The following is a 23,062-nucleotide window of genomic DNA, read 5'->3' as shown; positions in this document are numbered from 1 at the left end:
TCTCCTCACACCTCAGACTTGTTTCCCTGACCTCTCCTCACACCCAGACCTGTTTCCCTGACCTCTCCTCACACCCAGACCTGTTTCCCTGACCTTTCCTCACACACAGACCTGTTTCCCTGACCTTTCCTCACACACAGACCTGTTTCCCTGACCCCGACTCCTGCCAGTAGCTCATGCCGTGTTGCCGTTGTTGTGTGCCGCTGAGTTCATTCCCACTCATAGTGACCCTATGTGAGAAAGTAGATCCACCCCATAGGGTTTTCTAGACAGTAATCTTTATGGAAGGAGCCCTGGTGGTGCAGTGGTTAAGCGCTCAGCTGCTAACCCAAAGGTCAACAGTTCGAACCTGCTAGCCACTCCATGGGAGAAAGATCTGACAGTCTGCTTGGGTAAAGATTTCAGCCTTAGAAATCCTATGGGGCAATTCTATTGTGTCCTATAGGTTTGCTATGAGTTGGAATAGACTTGATGGCAACGGGTTTGGTTTTTTTGGCTTTTGGAATCTTTATGGGAGCGGACTGCCAGGTGGCTGGTGGGTTCAAACTGTCAACCTTTTGGTCAGCAGCCGAGCGCTTAACTATTGCTCCACCAGGGCGTAATGGGATTCTGACCCAACGAATCCAATGGAACACCACTAACTCGAGCCTTTTTAAAAGGCCTTATAATCAAAAGCAAAACTCAGAGTTTAATAAACTGACCGTGATCTTGCTATAAGAGAAGGGTCTGTTTCTGTACAACGCAGTTTTCCTCAATTCAGTCTTTTCAGAGAGATTTCATTTTTTGATGAATTAGAAATTAACCATGCCGTTGCTTAGCCCACACAATATGGTCCCCTCCCCGCGTAAACATGGACCTTTTTCATACTCTTTCCAGAGATGTTCTTGCTGGGCTTCCTGTAAGAGGATGAGCATTGGAAGAGCGGTATCAGCCTGCCCCACTATTCCCACCCAGGACAGGCCAGGCAGACAACAGGCTGGGAGGGGGAACAGAGGACCAGAGGTGAGCCAGGGCCTGGGCCCCTAGACCAGCCCCCTTCTAAAGCGCCTTCCAAATGAAACTGCTAAGCAGCCCTCCTGGAGCTGACCGACACAGGAAGGAGGGAAGGTTTAACGACCTCTCCACTGCCTGTCTGCTTCCCAGTTTTTATTTCAGGATCCAGAAGAATCTGAGTGAAGTGCCTCCTTTTTGCTTTTTAAAAAATTTAAAAAAAAAAGAAAAGAAAAACAGTTTTCAGTGGCATATGTCATCACTGAATTAATGGTGTTTGCCTTTTCCTGGCTTGGCCTTCATCCCAGTAGAAGGGAACAGGCATGGAGTACAATGTACTATAAATGCCACGGGCAGCAATGCGTCAGATGGACCCATCAGAACAGCTTCCTACCCTCCAGTAAGGGCTCAGCTTGGGCTACAGGACCCAAACCCCTGTGTTGTCAAGACTAAACGTAGCTTGGATCTGAGAGGTCACCGGGGACGAAGGAAAAGCAAGATCTTTGGAGCCCTGGTGGTGCAGTGGCTAAAAGCTCAGGCTGCTATCCAAAAGGCTGGCAGTAGGAGTCCACTAGTCGCTCCTATGGGGCAGTTCTACTCTGTCCTGTAGGGTCGTTATGAGTCAGAATCGATGACAGCAATGGGTTTGGTTTTTTTTTTGGTCTTTCTTTTTCAAGTAAGATGGAGAGAAGGGCAACTAGCACACTCCCAAGTCCACAGCCTGCTCCCGCCACGGCATCCTGACCACGTGTGTTCTGAGTAACACCGCTTACTATAAACCGCCCATGTCCCTGAATGAAGGCGGCTGCCTTTTTACTGTCACGGAACTTGCCTTTATGCTTCTGCAGCCGTGACGTAGCCTAAACTCCTGCTGCAGGGGAATGATGGTTTGTCAGTTACAAATACACGTATTTTCCTACAACGGGACACTAGTTCCGTATTCCCATTCCCATGTCTGAGCTTGGTGACGGCCTCATTTGTTTCCACTTTTATGACTGCCTGGAGTTCTTGTGAATAAGCACCCCCTCACCGCTCATAGAGCTTACTTAACCAGACTCAGACAATCAGACAATAGTCTGTAATCTCCATTTCGATCAGGTGTTGGAAACTTGAGGGCTTTTGATAAATACCAAGTTAATTCCAAGTCCCATAAATACAGCCAGTCTTAATCTACCAAACCACCACCATAGACACTTTATTGCAATATCACGCAGTCCTGAAATCAGTCAGCGACAATGCCGTATCCTGTCTTACAGCAAGAAAGCTGCCATCTGCAACCTGAGTCCCGAACCCCAACCTCCTTGGAAACCCAGGTGTCTTTGATGGTGCCTGGTTTGCCACACAATCTGTCCTGGCTAATAGTTCAGAGGATCACCAGGTGGGGACAGAGACTTCCAAGGACCTGGACGGTTTCAGGGAGGAAATGAAACCACATTGGCAGCTGCATAACCCCTTCAAACCACCCCATGTTAGCTCTACCCACTGTCCAGAAAGATGGCAGCCTGGAGCTGGGGAAAGCAGTGGAGAATTATATAGGAAACATCTCCCAAGAAAGACCCCTGACCAGCAACACTAGATTTGGCTGAAAACTGCTTCTTGTGGTCCACACAAGTGCCCGGTGTCATTTCTCTCACGTGAGGTGTGCTATATTCTAGGCAGTACCCCCAGACAGCTGTGTATCCCGTTCATGACTTCTGCCCTGTGTTCACGAACCTGTCCTGTTACTTCTTTTTGTCTTTAACTCCCACTCTTTCCTCAAGTAAAAGTCTTTAGAAGTCCTTAGGTGGTACCAACGGTTAACACGCTCAGCTGCTAACTAAAAGGTTGATGGTTCCAGTCTGCCCAGAGGTACCTTGGAAGAAAGGCCTGGTGATGTACTTCCCAAAACCCAGGCATTGAAAACCCTATGGAGCACAGTTCTCCTCTGACACATATGGGGTTGCCATGAGTTGAAGCTGACTCCATGGCGATTAGTTAAAACCTAAGTGCCATAAATCATGGTTTCTCAAACTATGAACATTTGTACGGGGACATGTGGGCTGGATAATCCTCTGTTGTGGGGGCTGTCCTGTGCATTCGTGGACATTTAGCAGCATCCCTGGCGCCTACCCAGTAGATGCCAGTAACACAGCTGCCCCCAGTTGTGGCAATCAAAAAGGTCTCTGGACATTGCCAAATGTCCCTTGGGCTGGGTTGCAAAATCACCCGTTTGGATAACTGTTGTTGTAGGTGGCTTTACAGGCCACTTACGGTCTCTGTTTGCTTCTTCTTCATTTCTGTAAACCATTCTTCGAGTGTGGGCTACACTGGTCTGTAGGCTGTAGTTTGCAGACCCCTGTACTGCACCATCCCCTTGGCCCCTGGCTCTAGGCTGACCCAGAGGAGGCAGTCAGCAAGCGCTCAGTGAATGAGCATTTATATCCTGGGGTCCAGAGTAAGACTGGATCCGAAAACAGCTTCCCTTATTAAAGAAACACAAATGGAAAACTCCAGTGTTGTGTGTTAAGTTCGCAGACTAGGCCTGCGCTGGCGCGCTTCTGCGAGGGCGTGTGGTGCAGCAGATTGCCCCAAGCACGCTTCATTGCACCAGATGGCTTCTGGGTCTGCCTCCATATTCAGGCTGTGGCTCTTGGATGGAGGGACCATGCTGCATTCCCACACGACACATATCCATGGAAGGCTTTGCATTAAATAGGTACTAGAAAAAGGCTGAACCCAAACCCACTGCCGTCGAGTCGATTCTGACTTATAGGGTCGCTATGAGTCAGAACTGACTCGACAGCAAGGGTTTGGGTTTGGTTTTGATTTTGGTTTAGAAGAAGGCTTTGTGAGTAAGAGGGTGATTGTATATACGATTCCAATCCTTCCAGCAAGCATTCAGAGTAGTTGGGACTACAGCAATCATCACAACCAAAGCAAAAACCAGACCTGCTGCCATTGAGTCCGACTCATAGCAACCCTATCATCACTACAGTACAGGCCAAACACCAGTGGTCCCTGCCTGGTCCAGGGATGCGTTTAGTTCAACACATGCAAAAAAAGAAAATTTATTTTAATAATTTGAACTCACTTAAAACTTGGGAGAATAGTGCACAAAAACCTGGATTTCTGGTTCACAAAGTGTTCTCATTGGCAACAATCAGCTGGAGGTAAGGCAGCCCTTTTTAGAAAGGACATGTGTTCTCTAATTTGCTGCAGTCTCCACCACTCCCTAATGACACACCTGGCCTTGGTCACTCATTGATATTACCTGTCTGACTTCTGTAGGCATTTGAGTTTGCCACTTCTTTTACAGGAAACCCCTTTCCTCCTTTTCTGGGATTGGTAGTAAAGTTACTTCTCATAGTATCAAAAAAGATGTTATCAAATATCAGAATGAAGAACACCAAAGACACAAGAGAAACATTAGCCCAAGAGACAAAAGGGGCCACATAAACCAGAGACTTCATCAGCCTGAGACCAGAAGAACTAGATGGTGCCTGGCTACCACCAATGACCGCCCTGACAGGGAACACAACAGAAAGTCTCTGACGGCACAGGAGAAAAGTGGGGTGCAGAACTCAAATTCTGGTAAAAATACCTGACTTGATGGTCTGACTCACACTGGAGGGACCCCAGAAGACATGGCTCCCGGACTCTCTGTTAACCCAGAACTAAAACCATTCACGAAGCCAACTCTTCAGACAAAGATTAGACTGGACTATGGGACATAAAATCATACTTGTGAAGAGAGTGCTTCTTAGCTCAATTAGATACACGAGACTAAATGGGCAGCTTCTGTCTGGAGGCAAGATGAGAAGGCAGAAAGTGATAGGAGCTGGTTGAATGGACACGGGAAATCCAGGGTGGAAATGAAGAGTGTGCTGTCACATTATAGGGAGAGCAACTAGGGTCACATAACAATGTGTGTATAAATCTTTGTATGAGAGACTAACTTGAACTGTAAACTTTCACCTAAAGCACGACTAAAAGAAAAAAAAAAAAGATGTTATCAAATATTAAAGGAATTTAAACAAGCCTTCTGGAGACCCTTGTAAAAATATAATAGTTTCTAACTTTAAACATTATAACTTTTCAAGAGCTGCTAAGCAATTAAATATTGATTAAAATGATTGCTTTTACTTAATGCAAAAATAAATAAATACATAAACATGCAAGAGATTTCAACAAATATACCTTGGAAGTCTTTCAAATAAATCACCACCGACATTAGAATGACGGCAACTTCATCAGAAAAATGAGCACCAAGCTGGAGGGGGCAGAAGAGGGAGAAAAAGAGGGGATGGGCTAGAAGCAAGAGGAGACCCGAGGGATCATGGACTGAGGGGGAGTGTGTTAGTTTGAACCCTAAAGCTACTGACATCCTTTATCATAACCCATAAACTAATGCTGTTGTGTGCCTTCGAGTTGATTCTGACTCATAGTGACCCTGTACGACAGAGTAGAATTGCTCCATAGGGTTTTCAAGGAGCGGCTGGTGGATTCGAACTGCCAACCTTTTGGTTAGCAGCTGAGCTCTTAACCACTGTGCCACCAGGGCTCCATTGCACTACAGCTATTTTAAATATAAGGAAAAAGTGATGCAAGCTGGGACAAAGGTGAAGCATTCCGCTGTGATTCTGCAAACATCACACCAGTACCCTAAACGTAGCACACTGACTGCCCTCAACCCTATGTAGGCACGCAGATTTCTGCCTAACCCCAGGACTGGCAAACTGTGCCTCACAGACCGAACGACAGTCACGCCCGTTAATTTACGTGTTTTCCACGGTTGCCTTCACGCCGCGTGGCAGAGCTGAGTGGCTGCAACAAAGCCAGCACCCCTGGCCCGCAAACCTGAAGATGCTCACTGTCCGGCCCTCTGCAAACAAGGTTTGCCAATCACTGCCGTGAACGCTCACCACCATCACCAGCTCTGAACTGCCTTCATTTCTGAAAGACCCCTTTTTGCTCTGGGAAGAAGCAGACCTTCCCACCGAGAAGGAGGTGCTCTGATTCACTGCTGTGGTAGATGGGCTGGAGTTCCTAGAGGCAGAGGTAGGGGGGCAGCGAGCACCCAGGGCAATCTCTAAACTTGGCCCCCGCTAGCCGACCTTGTCAATGGGGGTGGGGTGGAGGTTGGGGGGAGCAATGACTCACCGCCGCCCTCCTCTGGCGTCCCCTTGGGCTTACGCCTGGGGGCAAATGCCCCCTCCAGCCTCCCTTTGCTATGCCTCTGCCTAGAGGTCATCTTTAATGCCAGCTAACTGAGGACCCCAGTCTCAGTACGTCTTTATGTCCACACGGGACTGAAAAACAAGGACCTGCTAAGAAGGATCGTCGTAGGTGGCGCTGGGCTGCTGACGGCATCTCCTTCCTTGTCCCCAACAACAAGGACGCTGTGTGATAGTATGTGCCCAGCACTGTTCATCACACCACCCGTGCACTAAGGGTATTATTACCCCACTTGAAGGATGAGGACACTGAGCATAGGCTTTCAAGTAAGTTGCTGAGGGCTCACAGTGAATACAGGGCAGACCTACCAGGTTGCTCTGACTCCACAAGCCGCTCGGCCAGGACTGCAGACACTCAGACGCCTGGAGGGTGGTAGCTGGAGACCCACGTGCGCCATATCTGGAGCTGGGAAGCCCCAAGGTTTCCCATCTGCTGCTTCTCCCCTTTCCCTGGAGTTTGGCAATGGGGAATCTGACTCCAATTGCAAGGACTCATTACCTGCTTACCTGGGGCATGCTCAGACCCTGCCTCTCTCCAGCTGTAAACACTCTCAGCCTAAGCTCTTAAACCCATTGCCGTCGAGTTGATTCCGACTCATAGTGACCCTATAGGATAGAGCAGAACTGCTCCATAGGGTTGCCAAGGAGCGTCTGGTGGATTCGAACCACTGACCTTTCGGTTAGCAGCTGTAGCTCTTAACCACTACACCACTAGGGTTTCCAACCTAAGCTCTTGGCAACCATATTTTTGGGGAGTGTGGTCAAAGAAATGATTAAGCGGAGCAGGCTGGGATTACTCCTCTGTGAGAGCCCCTAGTCCACAGGCTAAACCACTTGACCTCGAATGTTGATTCCAAACCTAGCCAACTTGTCCTTGAGAAAACGCCCTGGTCCAAGCTGCCATCACTGTTGCGTCCTAAGTGGTCCTCCTGCGTCCACTCTCGCCTCCCCTATACAATCTCCACACAGAGGCCCAGGCAATCTTTTTAAAAAGTTCATGAGATCTGTCACTCCGCTGCCTAAAACCCATCACTGGCTTCCCACTGCAGGCAGTCAAATCCTCAGCATGGCTGAGAACCCCTTCCTGATCCCAGCTCTGTCCATCTCAGAACTCAGCCCTTCTTCCTCCTCACTCTCTGGTCCAGCCACACTGGCCCTCTGACAGCTCCTGGACCAAACCCGACTCCTTCCCTGGAGGCTCTCTGCACCTGCTGGAATGCTCTTCCACGGGTGTCTGCCTGGCTGACTTCTTCTCGCCACTAGGGTATCTGCCCAAATGTTACTCCCTGACCACCTGACGCTACTCTGCCCCTTCCCCACTCTAGCACTTAACACTTTTTGAAGTTAAGCATTTGATCTGTTTACTGAAATATTCTCAACATCCCTCACTAGAAACGTGTAAACCAGGAGAAGAGAGGCCTGTCTTGATCAGTGTTCTCTTCCCAACGCCTACTCCAGCACCTGGTACACAGTGGGCCCTGCAGAGGTGTTTCTTTAATATCTTCATACGCAAGAAATCTAACTTTTCACAGCACCTCCTAGAAGGAATGTCACTGTTCACACAGAACAGCTTCAAACAGCTTCACAAGGGGCCCTGCTTTTCCCTGACTCCCTTCCACAGGAGGCTACCCGGCCCCTTACCCTCACACTGGGCCCAAATGAGCAAAACCCACAGGAAACCCACACTGCAAAATATTAGTCCACACCAGCTTTAGAGATGAATGTAATTCAAAACATGAAAATGTATTCTAAGTTGTATCTTAACATACGAGATCTCAGCTTTAGATGAATTTTAATGTTTACAAGTGCAAAAGCAAATAAATATTTACCAGTAGCTTTTTTTTTTTTTTTGCACTCTTATAACTCCACAACAGCTTAGATGCAAATAAAAAAAAAAAAATTGTTGCTAAACATCTTGTAGTCTGGCAAAATGAAGAATTTCTTATTAGGAAAACTCCTAACAACAATAACGACCCCTCATGCTCACGCTCCCGCTCCCTTGCAGAAACATCAAGATCACGTGACAGAATGACAGCCTGCCCCTGGGGAGGGCGGCGAGGGTTGCAGCAAGCAGAGGCCAGCCCGGCCATGCCCGGGTCTCACCACCTATAACCTGGTGACTCACACAGCCAATGGCAGCTCTGGGACAGAGGCCGTGTCTCCTGGACTAACACCCAGGGGTAACACCAGCCCTGCCCTGCTGGATCCTTCATTCTCCAGGCCGCTTCTCCAGAGTGGCCTGCCTTAGTCATCCAGTGCTACTGTAACAGAAACACCACAAGTGGGTGGCTTCAACAAACAGAAATGCATTTTCTCACACTGTAGGAGGCCAGCAGTCCAGATTCAGGGCGCCAGCTCTAGCGGAGGCTCTCTTTGTCTGCTGGGGGAGGGGATCCTTGTCACTCTTTCTCCAGCATTTTCCTTGGAGAGCTCCACATCTGTCTTCCCCATTCCTGGGTGCTGTCTTCTTTACCTAATCTGCAATTTTGTATCTCAGAAGTGATTGGCTAAAGACACATCTACACAGATACGGCCTCACTAAAATAACAAAGAAAACCCTATTCCCAAATGGGATCACATCCACAAGCATAACCAAAAACCCAAACCCACTGCCGTGGAATCAATTCCGGCTCATGTTGATCCCTATAGGACAGAGTAGAACTGCTCCATAGGGTTTCCAAGGCTGGAAATCTTTACAGAAGCACATCTTCCCACATCTTTCTCCTGCAGAGCCGCTGATGGGTTCGAACCACCAACCTTTTGGTTAGCAGCTGAGTGCATTAACCACAGCACCACCAGGGCTCCTCCATAAATATAGGGGGTCATGATTTACAACACATATTGTTGGGGGACAGAGTCCATTCCATATCATGGCCTTTGCTAGTTAACTTGGGTTCCTGTCCTCCCCATTATTCTCTTTGACAGCACTCTGCTTATTTCCTCTATTACCATTTTACAACCTAAAACTTTACTCAGCTAATATTCTGGCTTGACGGCTAACCATTTAGCTTGCTTACTTTCTAACTTACCAGATACTTAGCTTCCTGGAGTTCATTCTAGAGGTCCCTGGGTGGCACAGGTTAAGTGCTCGGCATCTAACTGAAAGGTTGGAGGTTTGAGTCTACCCAGAGGTGCCTTGGAAGAAAGTCCTGGTGATCTACTTCTGAAAAATCAGCGACTGAAAACCCTATCGAGCAGTTTTACGCCAACACACCTGGGGCTGGCCATGAGTTGGAATCGACTCAGCGGTAACTGTCTTAGTCTAGCTCTTGCTGTCTGTCAACTCTGGTTCTCCTCTTCACACTGTGAGCTTCAAGAGGCAGGGACTGTGCTCGCCCAGCTCAGCACCTGGCCCAGAGTCTGGCCCCAAACAGCAAGCCCATAAACATATATGCTGAGTGAATGAATAACAGAAGGAACGCTTATTGAATAAACTTCTTGAGATGGGTATCTCCCTCAATTCACTTACTTCATCGCCTGGGAGAGGCCCATGGAGTTATTCTGAGACAAGTAGATTTTATTCCAGCAAAGAAAAGAGGGGTTAGTCTTAGTAGCGTGCAATAGGGAGTGACACACACACAGACGCAGACCCCCCACCCCAATCTAGCTTCTTCATCAGGGTCCCACGCAGTTGCAGGCACAGGACACCCTTCCGGGGTCCCCACCCTCTGTCATTTCCCGAAAGGGTAAAGACTCAGCAGTGGCCCAGAACCTCAGTGAGGACGGGCACCACTCACCTGGATTAACAGTGATAAATCTGCTATCCTCGGAAAATCGGTCCCCTCGGGACCCTGGCTTTCTGGACGGTGTTCCGGGTCTCCTGGGGTCGCTCTCGGCGTGATGGTCCTCTGTGACCGTGGGGGGCACTTGGGTGGAGGTGGCTGAGTCTGAGTCGAGGCCTGGGCCGGCACCCCGCGCTTCGTCCGGCTGGTCGGTGGGGCCCGTGGTTTGGTTCCGCGAGTGCCCAGATATAGTCTGATGCCCCCCCTCCTGCGCAGTCCTGCTGGGGGCCGAGGGCGTGGGGGTGGGCTCCGTTTGGTTCTGCTCCTTGGTGGCGGTGTGGGTCCCGTTCTTCTCCTTCTTCTCTGCGCCCTTCTCCCCCTCATCCTCGTGCTCCCGCTCCCCATCCTCGCTCTCCCTCTTCTCATCCTTCGCCCCCTCCTCAGCACCCTCACTGTCCTGGGTTGGTGCCGAGTCACCGCCGTCCGGCCCTGGGGACGCCAAGGCCTCTGTTGTGGCAAGGACCGGACGGCCGGCCTGTTTGCTGGCAGAGGCGGCCATCGGGAGGCGGGTGGGCCACACCGTGCTGGGGAAAGAGGGGATGCCGCCGCCGCTGAACCCCAGGCCGGCAAGAAGCGTGCTGGTCACCACCGAAGCCACTGTGGCCTGGCTGCCGCTGGAGGAGGGGCCCATCCCAGTTGCCATGGAAACAAAGGAGAAAGGGATGCCGGAGGATGTCCAGGTGGAGGACCCCGAACTGATGGGGGCCATGTCGGCCGAGGAGGCAGGAGACGCTGTGGGCTTGAAAGGGTCACCCGGGGAGGTGGGGGGAAGGGGCAGAGGAAGACAAAGCAGAGAAATGTCAGTGATTGGGACTGGGAACGAGGCCCGGCCAGCACCCTCACATGGTTTCACTCATCTGTCATGGGGGGTTTCCAAAGAATGGTGCGGAAGATGACCTGAAGGGGCCCAGAGAAAACGATCTGCTCTTTTAACGGTTTTACAATTACTTTCAACACACTGAAAATGTTAACCTGCATATCAAACCCGACTTTTCACTGATATTGCTCAGGATGAGGTTAAGTGGCCAAAAAAAGTGAGTAAAGTTAGCTTAAAGACAAACTCAGATAAGGAATAAATTGGCAACATCAGATGGTCAACTGTTCTTGGAGTGAAAACGAAGGGCCAGGCAGGAGCTCCTTGTTTTCACCTACTCTCACTGGCCCTTGTGGAGAATATATTGTTCTTAGGTCTGGTAAGGTCCTGGGGGACCCAGTCCAACTCCACCATCTTACAGTGTGGAAACAGATGGACAGAGAGGGGAAGTGGCCCGCCAGTCTGCAGTGACAGGCTCAGAAACAAGAGCTGCGCTCTCCACTGCAAGCTTTGGGGAACGGTGTTACGGTCCTGCCTCTCCTGGACATCAGACAGGTACTCTAGCTTTCAGAGTCTCTGGGTTTACCTGTGGCGAGTCTATGTCCCTGTGGATGAAGAGAACAATAACGAGCACCATTTAACAACTGGTAACTACAGAGAAACTTGTGAGAGCTGGAACTCGACGGGACTGCCCTGTTTTTTAGGTCTTGCAAGTTTTCTGACTTCGACAGCGTGCAGTCTTAACACTTTTCTATCGCTCGCCTTAGTGGAAAATATTTGAGTCTTCCTTCTCTGACAGGTTTCTGCCTTACACAGGTTCCAGCTTTCACAGGTTTTCCTGTATATTCAGGGGCTTTCCATACTACCCTGGAGGCAAGAATGATTATCACCTGCATTTTGAAGGTGAGGACACCAAGGTGCAGGTGGCCCACAGGGACGGATCTGGGAAGGCTCAGAGCAGGGCTGCCTGTGTCCAAACCCTCAACTCATTCCTTCCACCACACTAACCTGGGCTCAATTGTGGGGTTTCATTCACATATGGTATTTGAGGAAAACAAGATGTATTTCTCTGAGTTATTAGCTTAATTTTAATTCTTATAACCTAGTGTATAGCATCTCATCATTCATGGAACTCAAAGCAATAACGAGAATAACTTCGATCTCGTAACTTTACAATCATGTTTTACTTTGAAAACCTTTTGGTTTAAGGATGACCAAATTAGCAAATGCTAAGTTTTGAAGCTAGTTCAAATGTCAAACGTCTTATAAACTGAAACACTCTGATACAGAGAAGTGAGACTTCCTGGGCTTGAGTCAACGCTCCATCACGGACTGTATGGGTGGAACTGGGCACATCAATTTCACTCACTGAGCCTCAGTTTCCTCATCCAGAAAATGGGGTTAATAGTAACAGTGACCTGGTGGGCTGCTGCAAGGAGTACATAAAATAATCTGTGCCTGAAACCCAGGAAGTGCTCAGTAGATACACTGTGATTAGCATTATGATTATCAGCTGTACTCGGAATGGGGTGACCTGCATATGAATTCAGTCTCCAGAAATTTGCAAATCCACTTAACTTCGGGTAAGTGACAATCTCTCAATTTTAGCATATGTCAAAGGAGGGGCTTGGAACCGATGAACCCCTTTGAGCTCCTACATTGAATGATTCCACAGATAATAAATAATTAAAAATCTGGGGTTGTTTACCTTGACAAAATTACACAATAAAGGACCGTGGCTTTAACTGTGTTGTTTAGCTTGTTTTCATAACGTAGTGAATTGACTGAATAATGTAACGTTTTCTGTATCTTAACAGCTTCACATTCAGCAGTTTAACAATATCATACTGCCACCTTGTGGTGACAGTTTTAACTGCAGGCAAATTAGCAATCAGCCGTGAGGAGGCAGTTATCATTTTCTACTTACCACTCCTGTTTTAACAATTCTGGTCCCTTGGAATATTCGAGTGGTATTAGCTGAGAAACAAAGAAATTACACTGTAAACAAGTAACTGAAAAGAAAACATACCAAACTGCTTCTCTGTAGCTATCTCACAGAACAACAGTGCTATATAAACTAAAAGCCAGCTCCCTGTGTATACTCACACCACGGAAAAATTAGGAAAACATGCTAATCACCGAAACAAGTACCACTTGTACCAACTGTGATTTTTTCCTAAGCCAGAAATGGCAAGTGACCTGCATATTTCCTTTTTAAAATGGAATTCACTACCAACATTGTAAACATTAGCTTCCATCTAAAAAATCCGATTTTCTGCTTATCCTGAAAATCACAGTATCTGCCAACACTGGGCTCTCCTTCCTGTGGGGCAACACCGGGCTGGGGCTGAGTGTCGGCCGCCCCCTTCAGGCAGAACATGTTGTCCCAATGCCCACTGAGCCTCCCTCCCTTTGTACCGTTTGTTCCCTGACTGGCCCCTCTGGGCTGAGAATCTGCATAGTTGAAAAGCGAACCCTGCAAAGACACCAGTGTGGAGAACAGACGCATCTAGGAGTCGACACAACCATTAGAATCTAGGTCAAATAAGACAGCAGGAAGCAGGTGGCTCTCTCCCAGGACTAAATACAGCCTCTCCCACCATCACTCAGGGATCGATACCTCGCTGCCTCAGACAGGTATACACACCTCCTTGGGAAGACAGGAAACGAGGTTCCCTGGAGACCTGCTTAACCTGCCTCTTAAAAAGGGCTCTAATTCAGGCCAGTGAATTAGCCTCTCCATTACCGTGTCCAATTTTCCTTCACCTCGTATAGGCTCCACCCGGGGCGGTGACAGGCCTGGTGACTAGGTAGTTTCTATAGACCCTTCCCGATCAGGAGTGTGCACCTGGGGTCGGCACGTCTCATGGAATTCAGGGGTGGGAGGTGTGACGTGTGCGTGTTCACTGAATCATAAATGGAGGCCACAAACCTCAGCTGCATGAGCAGGACCTGCAACTTCGCCGTGGATTGAAATCCCAGGTGTTTTCATAAAGCCGGCTAGTTGTAGCTACCTTGGAACACCTGTCATGCGCATCCCTACTTCGAAGTCACAGTACTTGACAGGCCCATGTGGCATTTGATACTTTAATTAAAAAGCACATGTATGAACACGTCACAAAAACGTGTGTTTAAAATAACATGACAACTGTATTGCAATAGCATTGGTTTCCTCTCCCATGCAGTTGACTTATTTATTTAAAACCATTCTGAGAACAAGATCTGTTGGCTTCAGTCTCTGCCAAATGGGTCTGGGGCACAAAGGAAAAGCTCTGGAATCCTCATTTTCCACAACTGTTGAGCATGGCACAAAAACTTTGAACACTTAGTAATCAACATTTTATCCTTTTGCTGAAGAGTTGTGTATGTGGGTAGTATTTACTCTTTGGGATGATCAGTTGTCGGGCAATAAATGAACGGGCTTTGGAATCAGAAAACTGGACTCTGCTCAGTAGCTGCGTGATCTTCGGCAGTTACTGAACCTCTCTGAACTTCATTTCCCATCTGTAAAGTAACATCTAGTCAGGTTCAAATGAAAGACTTTATGTGAAAAGGCTCTGTCTGTGAGCCCTTCCACAAATATTGCTTGTTATTATTTTGTAGTATTTGCCATAAGGTAAACGACATATTCATTGTTATATATTATGCATGGCTATGATAATATATTATTGTCCTGTTATGTTATATATAACATCAATATTGTTATAATTGCCATAAAAAGGTAAATATTCCATGTGGCTTCTTTATCCGTCCCAACCAGATGGAAACGTTACCACTGACAAACCGAATTATTCTGAATGAGCTTCCAGGAAGTTCTTGGAGCTTTCTTTTGCTTTTTAACTTGTTTTAATAGTTGATCAGTTTTGTAGTTGTCCCCTACTGATCATAAGCACCTACGAGGCTCCCCAGAAACTCAGCCAGCCCACCTTGACTAGGGTGAGTTTTTCACACTGCCCGCTGCATGCTGTAGGAAGATCTAGACTCATTCTGGTAGTAGGTGAGGGGTCCATCCCCCTGTATCAACACCCAGATGACATCAATATATAAAACAAGCAGACTCGCCCGGGGCAAAGAAAGTCCTACACAAAGGAGACACTGGCTGTTCTCAACCAGTCCTGGGATTAGACATTTTAAATACTTTGTGCTTGAAATTTATAGCTGACAAATTTTGAATTACATTACAAACATTTAATTTTTCAAAGTCCACGCAGAAGCCAGGGAGCTCAGGGGCCTATTAATCTGGAAAGGCAGTTCTGCAGATTCCAGGCTCCTGCTCGCAGCACATAGGAGGCCTAATCATGATTTATGTTTCCAAAGTTCCAGGGCCCCGACTCCAGGAGACGCCAACTCCAGCCTCTCTTCTCTCTCCCCTCTGCTGCAGAGAGCTGGCCTCGGCCCGGTCCCACCTCAATGGGGAAAGGGGCCAATACGTTCAGGGTAAGGGGGGCACAGTGAGCATGATTTATTTATGAAAAAAAGGCAGCTATGCTAATTTCAATTAGTTTAAATGGAAGGATGAAATCAATGTGAACATTAGCAAAGAATATTTATATACTCAATGCAGAATTGCGAAGCTAGAAGGGCTCCTTAGAGGGAATCCAGACTGGACGGTTTCTTGCTCTGGGTTCATCATTTATTATTGGTTTTATTAAACCTAATACTTGGGAGATGTTTATCCGCAGAGCCAGGCACCCTTAACTATTTAACAGGCATCATCCCATGTCATTCTACAAGGACCTCATGAGCACCTATCACTGACAGAGCACTACCATTTTTCAGATTGGGCAACTGCAGCTTACAGAAGTGAAGGAATGTTCTCAGGTTGCTGCTAAGAGGCAGCCAGGACTAAAAGGCGTCCAGAGCCCGGGTTTTAATATGCAGCTATTCCCCTAGGCCATCTTGTTCAAATGCATACTCCTGGGCCCCACCTGCAGAGACTGACTCAGTTGGTCTGGGAGGAGCCCAGGAATGTGCATTTCTCACGTGCTACCCTTTGATGCTGACGCTGCTGGCCCATGGACCACACGCTTTACAGGGTCCCTCTAGTTATACACAAAATTCTGGAAATTCCTACAGAAAAAGTCCAAAGCCTTCATCAGACTCATGACTCAAGGTTAAGAACCACTGGCCTGGTGTGTAGGTTTCTCATTTTACAGATGGGAAAACTGAGGACCAGAGAGAAGTAAAGAACCTGATCAGGGAGGACCCCAGACTGGCAGAGTCCAACACCCCAGTGCCTTCCCCCACTCTTAGCTCATTGAAACAATCAAATTGGTGAACTATGGCCCACAGATCGACTGCCTGTTTTTTTCATTTTATTTTTTTAATAATTTTATTTTGTTGTTGCTGTTAATATACACAGCAAAACATACACCAATTCAACAGTTTCTACATGTACAAGTAGCATTGATTATATTCTTTGAGTTGTGCGACCATTCTCCCCCTCCTTTTCTGAGTTGTCCCTCCCCCATTAACATGAACTCACTGCCCCTTAAGGTTCCTATCTAATCTTTGGAGTTGCTATTGTCAATTTGATCCCATCTGGATAGACCTTGAAAGAGCACAATGCTCAAGACAGATGTTCCTTATTAGTTAAGCTAAGCTATTGTTTGGTTTTAAGAAGACTTCAGGAGATACTTTTGGTGTAAGGTTTAAGGATTATCTTGAGGCAATAGTTTCAGGGATTCATCCAGCTCCCTTGGCTCCAGAAAGCCTGGAGTCCATGAGAATTTGAAATTCTGTTCTGCACTTCCCCCCACTTTGATGAGAATTCATCTATAGAATTTTTGATCAAAATATTTAGTAATGGTAGCCAGGTACCACCTAGTTATTCCGGTCTCATGGCAAAGGAGGCAATTTGCCACACATTCCATTTTTTCCTTCTATTCCAGACTCTCCTCCTTCCTCTGTTACTCCAGGCTAATAGAGGCCAATTTTTCTGCCTTGGATTACAGCTTGAAAGTTTTTAAGACCCCAGGCATGACTGCTTGTTTTTGTAAATAAAGTTTTATTGGAACCAGAGCCAGGATTAGGGTGGGATGAGTAAAACAGGGTGGCTTCTATCTTTATTTAAAATTCTGATATTTTGATCAGCATGAATTTTTTTTTGCATTTAAAAATATTCCACTAAAATATTAGTTACCTTGATCGCTGAGTTTTTGGGCACCCCTTAGCCTCTGCACCCAGGGTGAACGCTTCATGGAGAACTTTCTACCAGTCTACCAATCAGCAGGAACCCATTTCTGTGTTCCAGAAAGCTCAGGGAATCTCTGAGCTGGGGCCTGTCTGTGTGGTTTGTGAGCTGGAAGGGTGGGTGGTGTTTGTTTTGGGCTCCAGTCCTGGGGAGAAAGGCTAACTAAGCCATGCTGGGAATCCAGAAGTCATTCAGTAACACCCCTGGGAGGTGGTTGTGTGACCTGACACAGCGTCAGATAACAGATGGTGAAAGCTCCAAACACTCGGTTCTGCGCAGCTGAAAAAAAATCTACCCTTTCCTCTTGCCCTCTTCTGGCCTATCAACCCTGAACCTCAAAGACAGGCCTCAATTACTGGGCTTCCCGGGTGGGGCTGAAAGCCCCACATAGAGTCTTAGACCAGGCTTCTTTTCTTTTGCACAAGCACAGTGACAGCACAAAAGACCAATCACCAAGAGGGAGGAGGCTCGGGACTGCCCCCTGCTGGCAGGGAAGGGAATCGGCCTCACCTTGAAAGAGCATCGTCTGGCTGAAGTCACTGCGCATGTCATTCCGGCACACGGCCTGGACGCGGAACAGGTAGAGGCTATCAGGTGAGACGTGGCTAATGGTGGCCTTCTGCAGGAGGAGAAAGCAAAGGCAGTGTTATGGACTGAACTGTGACCCCCCAACATATGAGCTGGAATCCTAAACACATACCTGTGCATGTAATCCCACTGGGGCCTGACTAGGGTTTTCTTTGTTAAGTTAATGAGGCCATATCAGTGTAGGTTGTGATCTAAACCTAATCACTCCTCAGTGGTATAGACAACAGCCCAGACACAGAGACAAATCAAAACCCACTGCCGTCTAGTCGATTCCGACTCATATGACCCTGTAGGACACAGCAGAACGGCCTCATAGTGTTTCCAAGGCTGTAATCTTTACAGAAGCAGACTGCCACATCTTTCTGCCATGACATAGAGACAAGCAAGCACAAATGGGGGAAAGATGGGTGTCATCCAGAGATCGCCAAAGAACCCAGGAACGCAGGGGAAAGAGAAGCTGAGACAAAGATCTCCTCCAGAACTGACAGAGAGGGAGCCTTCCCCCAGAGCTGGTGCCCCGGACTGTGAAAAAATACATTTCTGTTCTTTAAAGCCACCCACTCATGAAACTCTTTTACAGTAGTGCTAAGACACCAAGACAGGCAGTGCGGTGGCTCTGAAGGCCAGCACACCCTTGGTGCCCTAAAGGCAAACCTGGGCCCATCAATGGCTGGCACACACGGTGTCCCCCTTCGGCCAAGTCTCACTCTAAACGGAAAGCGAGCTCAGAACTAACCGTGCCCAGGAATCTGTCTTCAACACGGAGATGCACAGGATAAGGGACACAAGAAAACACTCCCTGACTCACATTCCTGAACACGGCTGAGTGTGTCTGCAGCCCCCTTACACTTACAACGCCTGGCTGGGCTTCTGTCCTAATTACTGGACCTTATAAACTGGAATTATTTCTCCCAGATGGACTCTAGAATTATTCAGCGTACTGGATTTCCAGAGCCAAGCAACATTTCAAATACCAACAACAAAATCTCTTGTGGCTGTTTCTTTGCAGTCAAAAGGCCTTGGAGTATCTTGGTGGTGGCACTTTTTCGTGACTGGAATGAAGTGGGGGTCAGGATACCAACAGGTGCCCTTGAGTTGACACTGACTCATGGTGAGCCCATGTGTGTCAGAGTTGAATTACTCCATAGCGTTTTCCTGGCTGTGGCTTTTCAGAAGCAGATCGCCAGGACCGTCTGCCAAGGTGCCTCTGGGTGGGTTCGAACTGCTAAGCTTTCAGTTAGTAGGCAAGCGCTTAACCTTTGTGCCACTCAGGGACTCACCTCCTTGGATCTCGACCGTGGGCAATGTGTGGAGCATGATGCTAGAAAAAGCACCAGGCTAGAGGTCAGGTGACCAAGATCTAGCCCCCTGACACCACTCGCTAGCTGGTGTTCCTGAGTTTCTGCTAGCTTCAGCTGTAAAACGGGGGAGAGAAATAGCTACCTCACACGGCTCTTGTAAGAACCCTACAGCATTTGATATAGGTGCACAAAGCTTGTCACAGATCACCCCAGGCAACAGAAAGAACACCGCTGTTCCAACACAAGGGTCAGCAAGCTACAAACGGCAAGCCAAATCCGGCCAGCCATCTGTTTTTATAAATAAAGTTTTATTGGAACACAGCCACACCCATTCCATCACACCTGTCTATGGCTGCTCTCAGCCTACAGAGGTGAGGTCACTAGTTCTGACAGATACCACCTGGCTGGCAAAGTTTAAAATATTTACTATCTGGCCCTTTCTAGAAAAAGTTTGCCAATCCCTGGTCTCACGTCAGCAGCCTGGCCCCGTTCCTCCCTCTTCAAAGCTTTATTCCAGGAACCTTTAAAAAACAGTAAAACGGAAAACCTAACAATGGGCGGCATTTGCTTTCTGAAGAGACGTCAACACCAAAACCAACCGATTTTCAAAGTCTCTTCCCAAGGGATGAAATGTCTCATCACCGAAATGTGTATCTGGGCAAAGGGGAGAAAATAACACTGTGGGCTTCCCCTCTGAGTCGGCTTTCCGATGGAACTATTGAAAACCTGTGAACTGGTATGAAGGTGTCACCTGCCGCCTAGAACATGGCCCTGTGGGGAGGCCATAGGCTAGAGTCATGTTATTAATCGACTTGAAGCCTCATCTGTCTCCTATGGAAAAGGGAGGTAACAGTACCCCCCCCCACAGGTGTACAGAGGGGACATGGAAGAGAGATGTTAAACTGGAAAACACTGCACCGATATGAAGAATCACTTTTTGGTTTCTGGGCCACGATAAACACAAATTAGAGAAAAGCTTTGTTGCCACTAAGTCAGCACTCTTGACTTCCTGAGGAATTAAGAAAGTTAATTTTGTGTGTCCCAAAAGAAAATAATCACCCCTAGAAATTCTCACAAAAAAGAACTTGCTGTCAAAGCATGTCTTCCCACTACATCTTGCGCGTTCTCCCAAACTAACTCATGCCTCATTCTCTAAACCTCTGACCCCATCTTCTGTGAGGAGCAAAATCTTTGCTTCATCTACGCAGGGATTTATTAGAATTCACCCCAAGCCCCTATCTATTCATCTTTACACGTTTAATTATTTTCCACTTAGAACAAGAGACCATGTAAGCACCCAGATAGTTTCTGCTGATTAATGCAAGCCGTCTCTACTTCAGAAAGAGAAAATCCCTTATGGACTCCCAGTCGTGACAAGAGAAAGCTTAACATACATCGTAACCTTGGGTGCCTTTCAACAGATTCCTCGCTGATTTCACGGAGCTCATCATTCCGTAATGTGCCCCAGATAACAATGTCTAGTGGGGAAATTGAAAACATAAATGGAAATGAAAAGAATCTTCATCTAAAAGAATACAAAAACTATTATTCTATAACTGATTGAATGGGCCCCAAGGACGCTGTATTGGGAGGGGAAAAAGTGATAACCACCATTAAGAATCCCACTTGGTGCAACTGCATTTTTCACGGGTGTATACAATGACGGGTTTCATTATTCCAAAGCCTTCCTTCGATGAACACTCATCACAAGGCTTTCAAAGCCAAATGTGTCACTTTGAGCTTCTGTTTAAAGACTTACAGACTCATGCTTGTTGGAGGGTTCCCTTTTATAAGGGATGAAGATGGCTTCTACAGACATCCCTTCTGAAGGGAAATTTGAGAGTGATGAGTCCTGGCCTTGTTGGGTGTTGGTCACCGAACACGTACGTCGATTTTAAGATGAGAAGTTGACTTGGGCACGCATAGCTCAAAGAGAGGTCACATATTATAGTATCTGAGAGTCTGGGAAAAGTGGCCAAAAATGACTGGATCCCGGGGTTCGGCAGGTAATGGGAATGTGTGAGGCAGATCAGATGTCACAAAAGGGAGTGGTGGGGACTGGAGGCAGAGGGATAGGGATAATGACAGCAGTAGGAATAGTAATGATAACAGCAGCTAATACTTACTAGTGCTTACTGTGTGCCAGGACCTACGTACATCTGAACAACTCATTTAATCTCTACGACAGCCTCTCAGATGAAAAGGGCTGACGGGGGCTTTCTGTTTGCCAGCAGTGATAGAACAAGTACTCAGTCCGTTTTGCAGACGACAATGACAAAGAAATGAACCCGACTGCCGAGGCTGCATAGCTGGGGAGCGTGAGATCAGCAGGGACCCCGATCACTGTTCCCTGACTGCACCGCGGCCCCTGGGGGTGCCCGCTCCCCGGGAAGCCATGAGGACGGGGCACGTGCAGATGTCGGGCGAGCAGGGACAGGCCCCTAACCGCAGGACAGCCGAACGCGACCGGAACAGGGAGGGTTTACCAGGTCTTTGTCGCTGTCCTTGATGAATGTCTTCTCCTTCTCGTCCTCGTTCTTGGTCCAGCTGTAGGAGATCATGTAGTTCATGATGGGCGGGTGGTAGATGGTCTCGGGCTGGCTCCAGGATACCTCCAGCGCCGTCTGGTTGAGGGGCTGCACCTTCATGTGGACGGGCGGCGAGCTGCACACTGAAAGGACACAAGGCGGGCCTCAGGGGGCTTCCAGCGCAGCAGACCACCCCTTCCTGTCTAAAGAGGCCAGCCCCGGGACGGGGGGCCGTAAAGGAGCAGCCGCCTCCCCGCACCTAGAGCCGGATACTAACCCTCTGCCACATCCGTTCTCCATCGCTCCCTCCACACTCACTCACACACATACACTCACATACACACACACACACACTCACACATAACACACGCACACATACACACACACACAACACACACACAGAGAACACACTCACATACACACAACACACACACAGAGAACACACTCACATACACACACAACACACACTCACATACACATAACACACACACACACAACACACACAGAACACACTCACATACACACAGAACACACATATACTCACAAACACACATATACACACAACACACTCACATAACACGCATACACTCACACACGCAGCACATACACATGTACTCACACACACACGCAACACCCGCATTCCCATGGAACATGCCCACAATACACACACATACACACACGCAACACTCACCACACACATATTCCCATGCAACATGCCCACAACACACACACATATAACACACACACACTCTCTCGCACACACGCACACTCATACTAAGCCCCTGAAAACAGGCCACAGACGTCACACCACCTCACCCCTGACCACCCTGCCTGCATCTCCTGGGAATAAGGACGCTCCCACGACCGTGACGTTACTGTCACACCAAAGAAAATAAACACGAATTCAACACTATTATCTCACACAGCACGTGCTCCCACCTCCCCGCTGCCCCCCAATAGTGGTTTACCACTGTTCCCCCATCACAGGCTGCATTTAGCCGCTAGAACTCCTCAGCCTCCTTCAACCTAGCAGTCACCCGACTTTTTTTTCCCATGATGAAGTTTTGATGAGTTTAGGCTATGCGACTTGTGGAATGTCCCAAATAACTAAAATTATAGATGAAATCTTATTGTAAACAGATCAGAGTGTGACTAAATACACTTTAAAATGAGATTTTAAATAATTTTAAAGCCACTCACCAAAACCAAACCCACTGCTGTCAAGTGGATTTTGACTCAGGAGGCAACCCTGCAGGACAGGGTAGAAACGCCCCATAGGATTTCCAAGGCTGTAAATCTTTTCTTTTCTTCTTTTAAATTGTACTTTAGATGAAGGTTTACAGAACGAACTAGCTTCTCATTAAACAGTTAGTACACATATTGTTTTGTGACATTGGTTAACAGCCCCACGACATGTCAACACTCTCCCTCCTCGACCTTGGGTTCCCAGATCACCAGCTTTCCTGTCCCCTCCTGCCTTCTTGTCCTTGCCCCTGGGCTAGTATGCCACTTTAGTCTCATTTTGTTTTATGGGGGTATCTAATCTTTGGCTGAAGGGTGAACCTCAGGAGTGACTTCATTACTGAGCTAAAAGGGTGCCTGGGGGGCCATACTCTCGGGGCCTCTCCAGTCTCTCAGGCCAGTAAGTTTGGT

At 47.8% G+C, this 23,062-nt stretch overlaps 1 protein-coding gene across 2 annotated transcripts in view; it reads right to left on the bottom strand.

Annotated features, from left to right (window-relative positions):
• PTPRG (protein tyrosine phosphatase receptor type G) overlaps positions 1 to 23,062 on the bottom strand; it is a 786,467-nt gene that overhangs the window by 86,396 nt on the left and 677,009 nt on the right. For both annotated transcript variants that reach the window (XM_004368651.2, XM_023727702.1), the window contains 4 exons: positions 21,368 to 21,552; positions 17,503 to 17,611; positions 12,727 to 12,776; positions 9,941 to 10,724 (listed from right to left, as the gene is read on the bottom strand). In XM_004368651.2, coding sequence (XP_004368708.1) covers positions 9,941 to 10,724; positions 12,727 to 12,776; positions 17,503 to 17,611; positions 21,368 to 21,552 — 1,128 coding nt within the window. The remainder of the gene's footprint in view (positions 1 to 9,940; positions 10,725 to 12,726; positions 12,777 to 17,502; positions 17,612 to 21,367; positions 21,553 to 23,062) is intronic.

This window comes from Trichechus manatus, unplaced genomic scaffold, assembly GCF_000243295.1.
Source record: "Trichechus manatus latirostris isolate Lorelei unplaced genomic scaffold, TriManLat1.0 scaffold00001, whole genome shotgun sequence".
In the NCBI taxonomy this organism is placed as follows: domain Eukaryota; kingdom Metazoa; phylum Chordata; class Mammalia; order Sirenia; family Trichechidae; genus Trichechus; species Trichechus manatus.
The sequence above is the reverse complement of the archived record's forward strand: the minus strand, read 5'-3'. Positions and strand labels throughout refer to the sequence as shown.